General features: G+C 43.0%; 1 protein-coding gene across 3 annotated transcripts in view; it reads left to right on the top strand.

The window, feature by feature from the left end:
* Window positions 1–16,073, top strand: part of nid2a (nidogen 2a (osteonidogen)) — a 99,823-nt gene that overhangs the window by 32,763 nt on the left and 50,987 nt on the right. For all 3 annotated transcript variants that reach the window (XM_024429664.2, XM_024429663.2, XM_024429662.2), the window contains exons 6-9: window positions 2,032–2,277; window positions 4,090–4,290; window positions 7,546–7,773; window positions 15,498–15,632. In XM_024429664.2, the coding sequence (XP_024285432.1) occupies window positions 2,032–2,277; window positions 4,090–4,290; window positions 7,546–7,773; window positions 15,498–15,632 (810 nt within the window). The remainder of the gene's footprint in view (window positions 1–2,031; window positions 2,278–4,089; window positions 4,291–7,545; window positions 7,774–15,497; window positions 15,633–16,073) is intronic.

The following is a 16,073-nucleotide window of genomic DNA, read 5'->3' as shown; positions in this document are numbered from 1 at the left end:
AGGATATTTCAGTGACCCCAAACTTTTGAACGTTAGTGTACGGGATATGTATGTACTTTTTGCTGCATAGAGGGAAAAGAAACTCACACACTACAACTCTCCATCTCCTAAATACACACACACCAATTCTCACCCAAACTCTCACAGACCCATAAAAACCTGGTCTCCACCTCCCCCTCTCCAAACCCCCCTGGCTCTCTCTCTCACATGACAGCATCATCTTGTTTCTAGGCCCTGCAACCATTTCCTGCCAGATCAACACCTCTGACGCAGTGGTGGGCTCCTCAAACAATCCTCCTATTGGTCACTGGGCCATACCGAGCTCCTCTAGCCCCTCGCTAGCTGGCTAATTACCTGGAAGTGGCATGACAGACATTCCTATTTGGAGAGCAGTATAAATGCTCTCTCTCACATGCACGTACACACACATGTACACACACATGTACACACACATGTACACACACACACACACCCTCTGGACTCTCAACCGACTCCCTTTATTAGTCTGGCTGCTTGTTATTAACCCAGGGGTTTGGGTTTGTGTTTGTGTGTGTCGAAGGGCATGTAAAGTAATGGGGGTGGTATTTAAATGTTAGCTTTATAACCGGATGTTTTGGCAGCCAGTCAATGCTTTGACAAATACAGTCAGTCGACTACTTGAAAGAGTTGGAGGGGATGATGTCACCCTGACTGACTTTCCACTGGGTTGGTTCATCCTCAGGAATGAGGTGTTTTGTTAGAGGCTGAAGTTTCACAACAAAATGTGAACACATTGTTCCAGGTAGAAGTGTCAAGGCAAACTTGTGTATATTCCAGGGTTGGAGTGTCAAGACTTGTCAAACGTGGAACTTGTGAAGCCTTTGTGATTTGAGAGACAGTGGGAGACACTGACAGACATGTATGCGGGATGGTGTATTCAGTCTAAGTTCTTGTGGGTGCTTTGATGGAACAGGAACACAAACACACACAGGGTGCTTTGTAGTAAATAGAGGAACACAACAAATTGGGACTGTCAACAGTATCAACAAAGTGGGGACCTGAGCCATATTTTCACAGTGAGATAATTACTACAGTAATTTCATATCAATTCAGTCAATTACCAAAATAGGTAAGAATAAATGTCACTTTTCAATTCTTGAATTGTAATTTCAATTATTTGAATTTGTCACGTCGGTATAAAGGGATCGGGAGACAGGCGCAGGATTGCGTAATATTTTTAAAAATTATATCCAAATTACGGTGTGCCGTGTAAAGGCACGGGGACGAAGACCAAACAAACACGTATACAACAGACAGGGTTGAAACCCAAACAAAAGAGCGAGGAGTACCTCGAATAAATAGCACAAGCGCACAATGATTAACACATGGGATGAGACCGGTAATCATCTGCGCAATCCACAATGGCATGAAAGCCAAAACACACAGCACAGGTACTCACACGAACGAACGGACATTGTAACAATAATCAACAATTACTAATCATTTGGAATAGGGGCCTGGTGTGCGTAATGAAAGTTCTGGAGGGATCCGTGACAGAATTGATGGAAGTGAAATGGAATTGATGCCAATGCTGGTACCTATACGCCCAGTCTATGTGCCCAAAATACACTCATGTCCCTTCCTGCTTCCTCAGTAGCTGTGTGTTTGTTCCTTAAGTCATACACTTCAAAGACCTGTTTTTAAGCTAAAAATACAGGAATTATTTTAAAAATTCCATTGCCATCTGTTTTGTCACTTTGCATGTCTATGGAGTTGTATTTGGTGCAGATGTGTGCTGTTTGTGGTATTGGTGTTCTCTACATGTTTTGTGTTGGATACACAGACACTGATTGTTTGACAGGCGATGTGTGGGGAAAGTTTCTGGTATCCGTTCTGAAAAATGCGAGCAGCATGAATTGCGGAGACTGCATTCTCAGTTTTGACCGGATTAAGCATACATCTGCTTTTATGATGCATGCCCAATACATTGACTCATTATTTGTAGTATACATTTGTTACCATGTCTTTCTTTCCCCCCTTCTATTCTCTCAGGTGCTCCCCATCGCGTCAATGGCAAGGTGAGCGGGACAGTGATAGTAGGTTCCACCCCTGTGGACCTTAACAGCGTGGACCTGCATGCCTACATCGTAGTGAGTGACGGGCGGGCATACACCGCCATCAGCGAGGTGCCCGAGCCCGTGGGATGGGCACTAATGCCTGTGGCGCCCATCGGAGAGCTCTTTGGCTGGCTTTTTGCCCTGGAGCTGCCCAACAGCCAGGCTGGCTTCAAGATCACAGGTGAGCTGAGTCATGATGTTACTGACGCTTAGTGAAGTTGTCACCACGTTAACAAAACATCCTTTTACAAACAGTATTTAACCTGAACATGACATCATTGCAACCAACTTTGCCTACTGGGCACTCTAGGAGGGTCCCAATTCTCATCAGAGTCCTAGTACCTCACTCAACAGTCTCCCTCAGAGTTAGTGTGGCACTGTTGCATACATGTTACCTTTATTTAACTAGGCAAGTCAGTTAAGAACAAATTCTTATTTTCAATGACGGCCTAGGAACAGTGAGTTAACTGCCTTGTTCAGGTGCAAAATGACAGATTTTTACCTTGTTAGCTCGGGGATTCGATCTTGCAACCTTTCTGTTACAAGTCCAACGCTCTATCCACTAGGCTACCTGCCACCCACATATTTTAATCTCTACATAAAAACTGTTCTCCATGATGTCACCACTGCATGCATGTGCATAGTTAGGTATGTGTGTGTGTGTCTGTGGTGTGTGCGTGCATGCTTTGTTTGTGTGTGTCTGTGGTGAGTGTGTGTATGTGCGTGCTTCGTTTGTGTGTCTGCGTGTGTGAATGAGGCTGCCCCCATGCTGGCAGACTTCAGGTCGCTCTGTGTGTTTGTGTAAAGTCAGTTTAAAGTCATACAGCTGTGTTGTCTCCAGAGGGGGGATATGCCTACTCCACCCCTCTCAGGCTAATTTGAGTCAGGTGTTCCGTTGATGTGTGTTTAGACTCATTGTATTAGCTAAGAGGCTTGTGGATTCAACCTGTCAGAATTATAGTATGCTCAGTTCCCTGTCTGTATTGAATAGTTTATCATCTGGCAAATCTAATAAGATTGACCTACTATTGGAGGCATTAATGTTATTATGGAGAATTGAGAGACTGGGTGTAGTAGTGAGATTCTGCTGGGTCCCAGCCCATTTGGGTGTGGAAGGGAATGAAATTGTAGACCAGATAGCCAAAAGAGCTTTAAAACGAGTTAGAGGTGAGGCCAAATGTAAGATCAGATCCTTTTTGATAGATGTGTGGCAGAAGAGATGGGACTCGGAGCCCAAGGGCTGGCATTTATATGCCCTCTTAAGAAATTTAGATGGACCAAGATTCAAAGGTCAGATTAGGAAGGAAGAGGTGGAGTTTGCTCAATTGCGTCTAGGATATTGTACATCTGGTTGGCAGCATGTGAATGGTTTGTGTCTGGAGTGTATAGTCAATGAAATGGTGGAGCATGTGTTGTTATATTGTTGTAACTATGTTGAAGAGAGGGAAAGCTTGAAGTGTAGGGTCATTGAGGTTGGACAGTGTTTTGGGGATGGGGAGGGTCTATTAGAAGTTAGTAGGGCTCTTTTTTATTTTCTCAGAAGTACTGCGTTAGGTAGGAGGATTTAGAAATGTGGAGCTAATGTTGTAAAACGTGATTGACCACACACTCGAGCACAGTAGGTGGGGTCATGCACCTTTAATGTTTGTTTGTGGATCGTCATTATATCACAGAAGAAGAAGAGGCTTGTGGAAGATGTGTAGGATCTTCGCGAAGAGCAAGCAGGCTTGTGTGAGAGTTTTCACGAAAGCCAAATATAATGGATATTATTCTCATATGTGCTAAGTTCACCTAAGTTAAAACATGTATAAATCATTATCTCAATGAAGGCCGAATAGCAAAGACCTTACTCAATTGTTATAGTTGTAATACGAAAATATCAGGTTCAAACCACCCAAGGTTAAATCTCATTGCCATGTGTTCATTATGACATCTCTTCCTGTCGCTTATATAGCGATATCACTTCCTTATGATGTCACGTCCTGTCCCACAGGTGCTGAGTTCACACGCCACGCCGAGGTTACCTTTTACCCCGGCAACCAGCGGCTGAGCATCGTCCAGACGGCCCAAGGATTGGACAGCGAGAACCACCTCAGTGTTGACACCCGTCTCCACGGCGACGTGCCCTTCATTGCCCCCGGCGCCACCGTGCAGATGGAGCCCTACAAGGAGACCTATCAGTATTACCCTTCAGGTGCGCTAGCCAATAAGTAGCCAATCACTGCCCACCAGGGTTGGGAAGTGTAAATTACATTTACATTCTTTCAATTCAGGAATTAACTCAAATTTGAATTATCATTGCTTTTCTGTGTGGAAAATTTAAATTGGTATTGGAATTTCAGTTTGCTTCCGGAATTAACCAAATTGAAATTTTAGTTGTCCACCTCCACCCCACCTTACCTCACAGGCGTTCTGGGCCTTCCATGTCTCTGTTCCAATATCCACACTAGCATACTAGCATACCACCTAGAATGAAGTTCACCTTTTGGGCATATATACATTATAAGTGGTAAGCTAGTATAGACATTGGAGCATAGCCATAACTGGAGCCCAGTGGTTTTACCGACTATGGAACCTGATCAGGAAAAGCTTTGAGTATTAGATTGAGTATTAGGTGGTAGTTTCAGGAGGTTCTCCCTTGCCCGAGTCATGACTTCCTCTCTTCCTGTACTCCACTGACTCTATTTCAAAAGAAAAAGTTGTTGGTAGTACTTAGACAGTGGGAAAGCAGATGTGTCTCTTATATCTCCTCGCAAATGAATCCTAACTTGATGAGCCAAACTAAATAATTTTTCCATAACCTACACTACCATTTAACTGGTCCCCATCTGATCTAATGTCATGATGCAACAAAGGCGCCACTAGCCTCTCTCTCCCCTTCCTGAGTGTCTCAGCTATCTCTCGTTGCTTGGAGATAAGGATCGGAGGGGGGCTAGTCGCTAGTGGACGGTTGGGACTATAAAAAGAACCAACCTCTGAGACTTCACTGCCTCCACTTCCTTTTAGAGGAAGCCGGGGACAGATTTTTTTACGTGCTCCCCAGAACATAAACTGTTTCATCTGAAAGGCCCACTGGATGAGGAAGTGTTCAATTAGCAGAGCCACTCATCCTGCCAGGGCTGATTATAGACCAGGGTCGTTAGTTAGGGTCATCAAAAAGAAGGGGGTTTTCTGGTCTTGGTAAAAATGTTATTTCAAGGTGCACTGCTCCAGACCAAACCATAGTACATATAGTTGAAGTCTGAAGTTTACATAAACCTTAGCCAAATACAATTAAACTCAGTTTTTCACAATTCCTGACATTTAATCCTCATAAATTCCCTGTCTTAGGTCACCACTTTATTTTAAGAATATGAAATGTCAGAATAATATTAGAGTGATTTATTTCAGCGTTTATTTCTTTCATCACATTCCCAGTGGGTCAGAAGTTTACATACACTCAATTAGTATTTGGTAGCATTGCCTTTTAAATTGTTTAACTTGGGTCAAACGTTTCGGGTAGCCTTCCACAAGCTTCCCACAATAAGTTGGGTGAATTTTGGCCCATTCCTTCTGACAGTCAGGTTTGTAGGCCTCCTTGCTCTCACATGCTTTTTCAGTTCTGCCCACAACTTTTCTATAGGCTTGAGGTCAGGGGTTTGTGATGGCCACTCCCAACACCTTGACTTTGTTGTCCTTAAGCCAGTTTGCCACAACTTTGGAAGTATGCTTGGGGTCATTGTCCATTTGGAAGACTCATTTGCGACCAAGCTTTAACTTCCTGACTGATGCTCTGAGATGTTGCTTCAATATATCCACCAAATTGTCCTCCTCATGATGCCATCTATTTTGTGAAGTGCACTAAAAGCACCCAAACAACATGATGCTGTCACCCCCGTGGTTCACTTTTGGGATGGTGTTCTTCAGCTTGCAAGCCCCCCCCCTTTTTCCTCCAAACATAACGATGGTCATTATGGCCAAACAGTCCTATTATTGTTTCATCAGACCAGATGACATTTCTCAAAAAAGTACGGTTTTGGAGCAGTGGCTTCTTCCTTGCCTCACGGCCTTTCAGGTTATCGATATAGGACTCGTTTTTACTGTGGATAAAGATACTTCTGTACCTGTTTCCTCCAGCATCTTCACAAGGTCCTTTGCTGTACATTCATCTCTAGGAGACAGAACGCGCCTCCTTCCTGAGCGGTATGACGGCTGCGTGGTCCCATGGTGTTTATACTTGTGTACTATTGTTTGTACAGATGAACGTGGTACCTTCAGGTGTTTGGAAATTGCTCCCAAGGTAGGGAGCATCCAGGTAATGCGTCCACAGGTACACCTCCAATTGACTCAAATGATGTCAATTAGCCTATCAGATGCTTCTAAAGCCATGAAGTCATTTTAGGGAATTTTCCAAGCTGTTTTTAAAGGCACAGTCAACTTAGTGTATGTAAACTTCTGACCCACTGGAATTGTGAAACAGTGAATTATAAGTGAAATAATCAATAAACAATTGTTGAAAAAATTACTTGTGTCATGCACAAAGAAGATGTCCTAACCGACTTGCCAAAACTATAGTTTGTTAACATGACATTTGTGGAGTGGTTGAAAAACGAGTTTTAATGACTCCAACCTAAGTGTATGTAAACTTCCGACTTCAACTGTAACAGATCATAAGCATTCTAGAAACAGCCTACTGGGAAAAAACAGGTTGTATCAACATTATTTCCATGTCATTTCAACAAAACAATTCTACGTGATGACGTTGAATCAACGTGGGAAGCTGATTGGATTTGCAAAAAGTCATCAACATAAGGGAATTTCGTATTTTTGTCACCCAATTTTGTACCTAAATCCAATGACATGGTCATTTTGAATTCACATTAATTGCCAACTCAACCAAATATTAATAATAGAAAAGATGTTGTACTGATGTCTGTGACCAGTGGGAGATCCGCACAGACCTGAGTCAAAATGGTGCTTGTTTTCTTTAGAATACTTTGATTGAGAATACTTTGTTTGATTGAGCCTGCCTAGAGTGCTAGACGGGTGGGTATTGCACTTTTGGGACTATTCCATTGGTTCCATTGCGCCAGGCAAGTTCAATCGAGTGCTGCTCAAGTATTTGAAAGAAAATAAATACTATTTGGACTGTGGTGTTTCTAGAATGTGTCTATGATCAGTTATAAAACTATGACAAATGGTGCTTGTAAAAAAAAATGTAAAGAGCATTCATGACACCCAGTAACACCAATGCTAAATTGTTTCATATGCATGACTCTATAAATGACTTAAAAGCTTTATTACAGCACGGATACGTCAACAACAGACAATTTACATATGATATATTGTTGATAATGTACTCTGTCAACAGACTATTTAAACTCGTACATCGTAGGTAATGTAGTCTTTCTACAGGCTTCTACTGGTGCATAGTGGGTAATGTAGTCTCTTCTGCTCTCCCCACTCTCAGTGGTGAGGTCCACGTCGGTGCGGGAGTTCACAGTGGTGTCGGCGGAGCGCGGCTCGGAAACATTCACCTTTCAGCTGCATCAGAACATCACGTACCACGACTGCCGCTACGGGCTCAGAGCGGGGCCTGAGACGCTGCAGCTGACCACGGAGCGTGTCTTTGTCATGTACGTCAAGGACGAGAACATCTTGAGATACGCCATCACCAACAAGATAAGCCCAGTCGGAGGTCAGTTCAAGTTTAAAGTTTGGCAGTTAGTGTCCATTTTTCTTGTTGTTAGTGTTGCCTGTGAGGTTGTGTGATGGGAAAAGGTATGGGGCTGGGTATGTGTTTTGTTTGGTTGTGCAGACGTTTGTGAAAGATGACAATTAGAAAGGTAAAGTTTCCGGGTAATTTTGGCATACAATAGTAATTATAAACCTGTTATTAAACTAGTATTAAATGAAGTAGAGTCAGTTGAGTGTGGGCGTATGTCAACTGTGAACATGTATTTTTTTGGGTGATGTCTTCGCTAACATTAGCCATAGAAGTCCAGTATCTGCTGTTGAATCACTGCTGAGTATGTACAGTACTCCCCCTCAGCCTTTAGTGCCCCTCCCTCCTTCCCTCCTTCCCCTCATTTTTGGGATGGCTCCTTTATTAACACGTTGACAGATGACACTGAGTAATCCCCCTCTTTCTCTCCTCTCACTGGATATCTGTGCCGGCGTGAGTTGCTCTCTCTCTTTCTCACTCCTTATCCCACTCCCTCCATCTCACTTTTTCATTTCCCACATCCCATGAGCTCAAGATAGATCTCAGCCCACCTGTCGCTGCTGTTCAGATACTGTAAAGAAAGGGAAGCCACCTGCCTCAGGTTTCCGACAGCCAGTAGAAACTAGACAACAATCCATAATTCAGTGAAGCATATATAGGTTTGTGTCGCAAATGGCACTTTATTTCCTATAAAGTGCACTACTTTCCACCAGGGCCCATAGGGCTCTGGTCAAAAAAAGTACCCAAATGTCATACTGTAGTAAAAGTAAAGATACCTTAATATAAAATGACTCAAGTAAAAGTGAAAGTCACCCAGTAAAATACTACTTCAGTAAAAGTCTACAAGTATTTGGTTTTAAATATACTTAAATATCAAAAGTACATGCGAATTTCTTATATTTAGCAAACCTGACAGCACAATTTTCTTGTTTTTTTATTTACAGATAGCCAGGGGCTCACTCCAACACTCGGACATAATTTACAAATGAAGTATTTGTGTTTAGTGAGTCCACCTGATCAGAGGCAATAGGGATGACCAGGGATGTTATTTTGATAAGTGTTATTTTGATAATTTGACCATTTTCCTATCCTGCTAGCCATTCAAAATGTAAGGAGTACTTTTGGGTGTCAGGGAAAATGTATGGAGTAAAGTGGTACATTATTTTCTTCAGGAATGTAGTGATGTAAAAGTGGTCAAAAATATAAATAGTAAAGTAAAGTACAGATACCACCAAAAACAACTTAAGTAAAAAATATTTTAAGTACTTTACACTACTGGTCAAAAGTGGTGCATTACTAGGGAGTAAGGTCAGATTTGTGATGCAGACTACTATGGCTTTGGCAGACATGGCTGCATGCCTTTAATACAGCCCAGCGTGTACAGAGCCAGACTCATTGTCAGTGTAAAAAACCAAATCAGTTAGGAAATCACTCCCCTATGTGCGATAAATCCAAGCACTAAAACCCATCTAGACATGTGTATCACACTTGATTTCTCACTTGATTTCTTCCCCCATAAAATAGCTACATGCTTACGCTACGTCTCCGCAGCGGTAAGGCTAGAGTCAGTAAAGATGTATGTCTTTATGGTACCCGTTTGGGTCAAGGTTTGGTCACGGTTGTAACAGGAATGAGCTTGTTGCGACATCAACCCAGTTACAGTGCTTTCAAGTTCCAGAGATGAGGTTACTCATACACACTGAGTACACACACAGTTCACCCCCCTCTCTCTCCCTTTACATCACTCATTCACACCGGTGAAGTCTGGGACCGTCTTTGGAGACAGGGTGAGTCTGGGATATGTCTCCTTGCATCTTTCTCCCATCCCACCTCATAGAGAGTGCGAGGTTAGCGTGCGCCTCCGCTGAGGTCCCATCTGAGGCCGTGGCCTCATATGTTCCTCAAGGACAACCTGTACCCCTTTCACCTCACCATCCACCTCATCCTATTATTCCTCATCCTCCCTTCCCACACACTTGGTCCATTTGTATGAAAGATATAAGGAAATCCGAACGGAGGAGGTTTGCTGCGGCAGCACCTGCGTCTGTGAAAGAGTCTTGTTTCGCTGTAATGCTGCCCTCTTTTGAAAAGCTGTTTGTCTTCTTTGTCGTAAGCATTGTAAGACGCTTACACTGAAATGTTTTGACAGGACAGGCCTCCAGTGCGACCGACGGAGGAAGAGGGAGATGCACTCGCACACAGATGCACGGACATGCACACACTTACACCACACACACACACATACACATACACACTAGTATTTATCTCAACCCCATCAGTGGAAAGCTGTATTGCGATGAGCTGTCATGCGGAGGGGGATGTCAGTGCTAGAGGAAGGGGGTTATTGTTAATCTCTGCTGCTCTCTGGGAAATAATATCCCTTCCAATGACAGATTTACAGGAAGGGGGGTTCGTGAGGAATAGCTGAGGAGTGATGTCATGGGAACCAGAGCAGAGACCCGGGAGCGATACCATGTTTCCGATGCCCCAGGAGAGAGCTCCGATCACAGGGAAGGAGGGGGGGGTTGGTCCTGGGGGACATGGGGGCCAAACCAGCTGGGTGTGGGGGTCTACTAGCGTTGGGGTGGGGGGGGGCCCAGCTGGTGCTGTCTGGGAGTTCTTGGGTAAAATACATGTAATTACTCTGGCTGAGTGAGTCATGATTGGGGATTGGGATGAACTGACTGTCATGGCTGTGATGGACTGTAGTCCCAAATGGCATCCTATACCCTTATATAGTGCTCTACTTTTGGCCAGGGCCCATGGTGCTCTTCAAATCATCCAGAAATTGTTGAAGTAAAATGCAGCCATTGTCCTTCCTCCTCCCCTCCCAATTCCTTTGCCCGTTCTTACATGTAGTTTGTTTTTAGTGTCACACAAATGCACGCACTCACACAAACAATTGAAAACAATCACAGTAGGATATTTGATTGTTACCCAGAAATGATTTAATATTGAGATAAAAATGGCTGTGTTAGACCTTTATGTAGCTTACATTGATTGTTTTCAGTTAAAATGGTCTAAAAGAAACAAAGAAATTTCAGATAAGAATTTTGCTAGGACAAACCGGGAGTGGAATGAGTGGGGAAGCTGTTATTGGCAGAGAGGTTTGGAACTCTCTTTCTTATTGGCCTATTAACTGACTGGTGATGTCATCAGGCAGGTCAAAACTCCATCCCACCAAAACAAGCCGAAATTTCAGCCGGTCTTTTCAAACAACTCTTACACTAAAGGGGATTATCATAATTTTCACAATTTCACAGTATTATTCCAACCCCCATTGTGTGTGTGTGTGTGTGTGTGTGTGTATATAAAATAAATAAATAAATAGATAAATAAATAAATAAATAAATAAATAGATAAATATAAATAAATAAATATAAATAAATAAATATAAATAAATATAAATAAAACACAGGAAATCACGTTTATGACTGCACTGGTGTCAGCGATTAGGTGATTAGGTGAATGGATAAGGCGGAGTCAGGCGCAGGACACAGGTATGAGTAAATAATCTGAATCCGGAAAGGAAAAACACAAAATCCAGAGCACAAAGAATGAACCCACATGACAATGACAATCACGCACAAAACAGAAAGGGAAGCCAGAGGGTTAAATAAGGAACATTAATTATGGAATGGAAACCAGGTGTGTATAATGAAGACAAGACAAAACTAAACGAAAATGAAACATGGATCGGTGGTGACTAGAAAGCCGGTGGGGTCGACCGCCGAACGCCGCCCGAACAAGGAGAGAGGGACCTACTTCGGCGGAATTCGTGACAACTGGGCCTTTAATGTGAATGTGGAAGGAGGGAGGGAAAGAGAGAGGGTGGGAAGGAAGGAAGAGTCTGAGAATTGAGGAGAGAGAGCGAGAGCGGCAGAATGAGGGGCACGGAAAGAGGGAAGAAGAGCAAGTGAAGAGGACTAATGAGAAGGAGAGAGGAATAAAGGCATCAGTGTGCTTCTGTTCGGCTGGCGCATCACTTATGAAAAAATATTGCAGTCAGAGTGCAGTATAACTGCAGTACACTGCAAATACTGTGTCCAAAATAAGTATGTTTTTTTGTATATATGTTTTTTGTTGAATTTGACCCTTTTTCTCCCCGATTTCGATCTTGAGGCAAAGGTGTAGTCATGCGTCCTCCGAAACATGACCCACCTAACTCCGCTCCTTAACACCCGGCATGCTTAACCCGGAAGCCAGTTGCACCAGTGTGTCGGAGGAATCACATTTCAACTGGCGACCGGGGTCAGCCCGCGGGCACCTGACCCACCACAAGGAGTCACCAGAGTGCGATGAGCCAAGTAAAGCCCCCCTGGCCAAACCCTCCTCTAACCTGGACGAAGCTGGGCCAAGTGAGCGCCTTCCTATGGGACTCCAAGCCACGGCCGGTTGTGGCACAGCCCGGGAATGAACCCTGGTCTGTAGTCATTTTGTACACTGCAGTTATTCTGCAATTACTGCATCCACAAAACCACAGTCGACTGCAGTTGCTGCACTTTTACTGCAATCTTTTTTTGTAAGGGTTAGCCAAACCGAATGAGTTTGTCATTCATTTAGAAGTTTTTGCTGAGGAGATCTTAGACGCGCAATGTTACATCTAACTACGATGTTTGCTGCAGTATTTCTCATTGAAAAAATAGGAAAGCGAGTCATCTCTCGAATGACAACAAAGACTTTATTGAAGAATCTCTACTGTCGACCAATCACCGACGAAGGGGCGCAGACTTTACCTGCAGTATTAAATACTGGGGCCCCTTTGACTCTTTCCCAGGAAAGTCTCTTATTTTGAACACAATGGGGTCCCATCTTCTCTCTTTAAAACAGAAGAACAGAGAGAACGAGTGTAGTTAACCCCCCTAGCGTGTCTTTAGGAAGCTTGTGTAAGGGACCCCCTGCTCGTAAACACTGAGAAGAGAGTGAGGGGTGTCTTTTGTTGTGTTTTACTGCCATTTTAAGCGTGTCATGCGAGCCAGGTCAAGTGCTTTGACCCTCAAGGTCGCCCAGAGCGGCTATGGCGGAGCACCAGCTGTGTTAAAATCCTTTGCCTCCATTATCGGCACAGTCAGCCAATGCAGCTACAGTAAAAGTTGTTTTCAAATGGAATTGTTATATTGGGCTTTCACATTGTACACTCACCACTCATCGGTTTGATGTGGAACCATTGTGACTGACTGGGCCTCCCGGGTCTTTTGCTCACCATATCACTGCCCGCTGAGCTTAAGCCTTAACTCGGGTAACTCATCATGCGAGTGTGGTTCACTGAACCATCATCTCCTTTACACCATCATACTCCAACCATAACACAGTAGACATACACTGCATCATCATACCATGTCAACCCTCCACATTTCTTATAGTCGCATCCAATAACGGTGGGTTTAGTCATGTAAAGACTGTGGTTATTTGGCTATACGATTTGGACATTTCAAAATTCTTCCCATACACATTGCTATTTCCAACTCGATTTTTCTGTGTTCTGAGTCATCTGTGGTTTTGGGGAAACCCTGGCCTGCACTCATCCGGTTACTCATCCATCTCTCTCAGTCCCTCTCTCTCTTTCTCTCAGTGTTTGTCTCTGTCTCTCTCACTCAGTCTCTCTCTCTTTTTGGGGGGAACCCTGGCCTGTGCTCATCCGGTTACTCATCCAGCTCTCTCTTTCAATTCAATTAAATTTGCTTTATTGGCATGACGTAACAATGTACATATTGCCAAAGCTTATTTTGGAAATGTACAATATAAAATAAAAATGAGAATCAAAATTGTCAATGGGACAACAGTAACAACAATAACCAAGTGTCAAAATAGACAAATAGACAAATAGACAAATAGACAAATAATACATTCAACAATAACAATAAGCATACAGTAGAGTACATGTGCAGGTTGATTGGTTTGTCAGACACTATCCCTCAACTTATGGCAGGCAGCAATGTTGTGCGCTGCCAACCCACAGCTCTCTGCGTCCTCCCCCAACAGGACTGGTAGCCTACTCTCATCAGAGGTCTTTGAAACCTTGAATAAGGGTTTCAAATTTGGGAAAATGACACTCTCTAATTGTTTTATATTTTTTACATTTTGTCAGGAAATGCAGCTCCGTCTCAGGTTCTGCTGTGGTGCAGTGGTTGCACAGCCTTTGGTCTACAGGGAGCCAGGTTTTCCTGTGTCTACCCTTCTCAATGGCAAGGCTGTGCTCACTGAGCCTGTACTTTGTCAAGGTTTTGATCAGTAACCATGGTCAAATATTTAGCCACAGTGTACTGTCGATTTAGGGCCAGATAGCACTGCATGTTGCTTTGTGCTTGTGTTTCCCAATAAGCAATATAGTTTTGTTTTGACTGTGTTGTAATTTTGGTTTATCCTGATCTTTCACTCAGTCCCTCTCTCTTTCTCTCAGTGTTTGTCTCTGTCTCTCTTTTTTTTTTTGGGGGGGTGGACCCTGGCCTGCACTCATCGAGCTCTTTCTTCCTGTCTCTCTCTCACCCAGCTCTCTTTCTCCCTCTCTATCTCTATCTCGGTCCCTCTCTTTCTCTCTGTGTTTGTCTCTGTCTCTCTCTCAGTCTCTCTCTGTGTTTGTCTCTGTCTCTCTCACTTAGTATTTGTCTCTCTCACTCAGTCTCTCTTTCTCTGTTTGTCTCTGTCTCTCTCACTCAGTCTCTCTCTTTCTCTGTGTTTGTCTCTGTCTCTCTCTCTCTCCCTCTCTCTGTGTGTGGTAGTCTGGTATTTATTTGCCTTCTCTGCCATGTGGTCCATAGCTGTGTGTGAATGTGTCTTGTCTTACATGGATAATTGTACATGAGGTTGTACAATTAGGCCAGGAATGCTTTTGTTTCTGTCTGGTTTCCAGGGAATTGAGTCGACTTGCCATTCACTGTAATTGTAATTTCAATGACAGGTTTTTGTATCAACATTTTAGTTTTTTATAATAAACAAATGTCTTCACATGGTTAAATATTAGTTTCTAGAGCACATATTAGTTTCTAGAGCACATGTGCATCAAAAGTAGTTAAAGCATATTGGGCCTATATAAATGCTATCTAAATCAATTTTTAAAAAATGTATCTTCTGGTGCTCCTGGATTTTATGTTGTGCACCTAACGTTAAGTTGGGAGCACCAGTGCTGGGAACACAAATGTTTAATATAGAGCCCTGCCTACGTTTATTGTATTGTATCTACACCAACAATGCGTCATGTGCGTAATGATCATGTGGGGTGAAATATGTATATATTTGAAGACTGGATCACTCCGTCTGCTTGACCAGATGAAGACCCATGTTGGATCTAAACGTTGTCATTAAAGGTGGTAAATTAGAAGCATTTTCAGTGTGCGGGCCTTTCTGTTCTTAACAAGCAGTATTGACCACAAACAAATGGTACGTGAAGGCACTTTGAATCACATACATTTAAGTTGGTCCCACGTTAAACTAACAATTTTAGGCTTGAAGGCTTCATAATGGCTTTACAAATCAATTATAAGTCTTCATCCGATAGAGGCCATGTGGCAAAGCGCGAGCTGTAAGTACGTCTTATAACGCCTTTTTTACATAGTGTGAATTTGCTTATAGATAATTTTTTCATAATCTAGGCCATACTAAGGCTTCAAAATATGTTCGTTTTAGGTGGTACCGTAAATCCCAACTGACTTGGTTTGTAACTAAAGATGTGCTCCTTGTCTCCTCTATGGAACCGCCAGAACCTGTCCAGGTGAACCCCTGCTACTCAGGAACCCATGACTGTGACACCACCGCCCAATGTCTGCCCGAAGAGGGCCAGCAGTACCAGTGCCAGTGTGCCACTGGGTACATGGGCGACGGGCGCAACTGTTATGGTAAGAGAGGGGTACTGTGGATGGGGTGGGTCTTGGGGGATGGAAGTGTTATAAGGAGCAAAGCTTTTGAAAAATAGTTTTATTTTTTTGGGGGTGTAGATCAGCTTTAATAATGCAGATAGATTGTAGCTTCCATCATTGTAATTGTCTGCATAATTTCCAATCCCCCATAAACAAATTTGCATATACACTACCGTTTAAAGGTTTGGGGTTACTTAAAAATGTCCTTGTTTATGAAAGAAAAGCACATTCTTTTGTCCATTAAAATAACATCAAATTGATCAGAAATACAGTGTAGACATTGTTAATGTTGTAAATGACTATTGTAGTTGGGAACGGCTGATTTTTTAAAATGGAATATCTACATAGGCGTACAGAGCCCCATTATCAGCAACCATCACTCCTGTGTTCCAATGGCACGTTGTGTTAATCCAAATGTAT

This window comes from Oncorhynchus tshawytscha, linkage group LG24 (genome assembly GCF_018296145.1).
Source record: "Oncorhynchus tshawytscha isolate Ot180627B linkage group LG24, Otsh_v2.0, whole genome shotgun sequence".
Classification (NCBI taxonomy): Eukaryota; Metazoa; Chordata; class Actinopteri; order Salmoniformes; family Salmonidae; genus Oncorhynchus; species Oncorhynchus tshawytscha.
The sequence above is the reverse complement of the archived record's forward strand: the minus strand, read 5'-3'. Positions and strand labels throughout refer to the sequence as shown.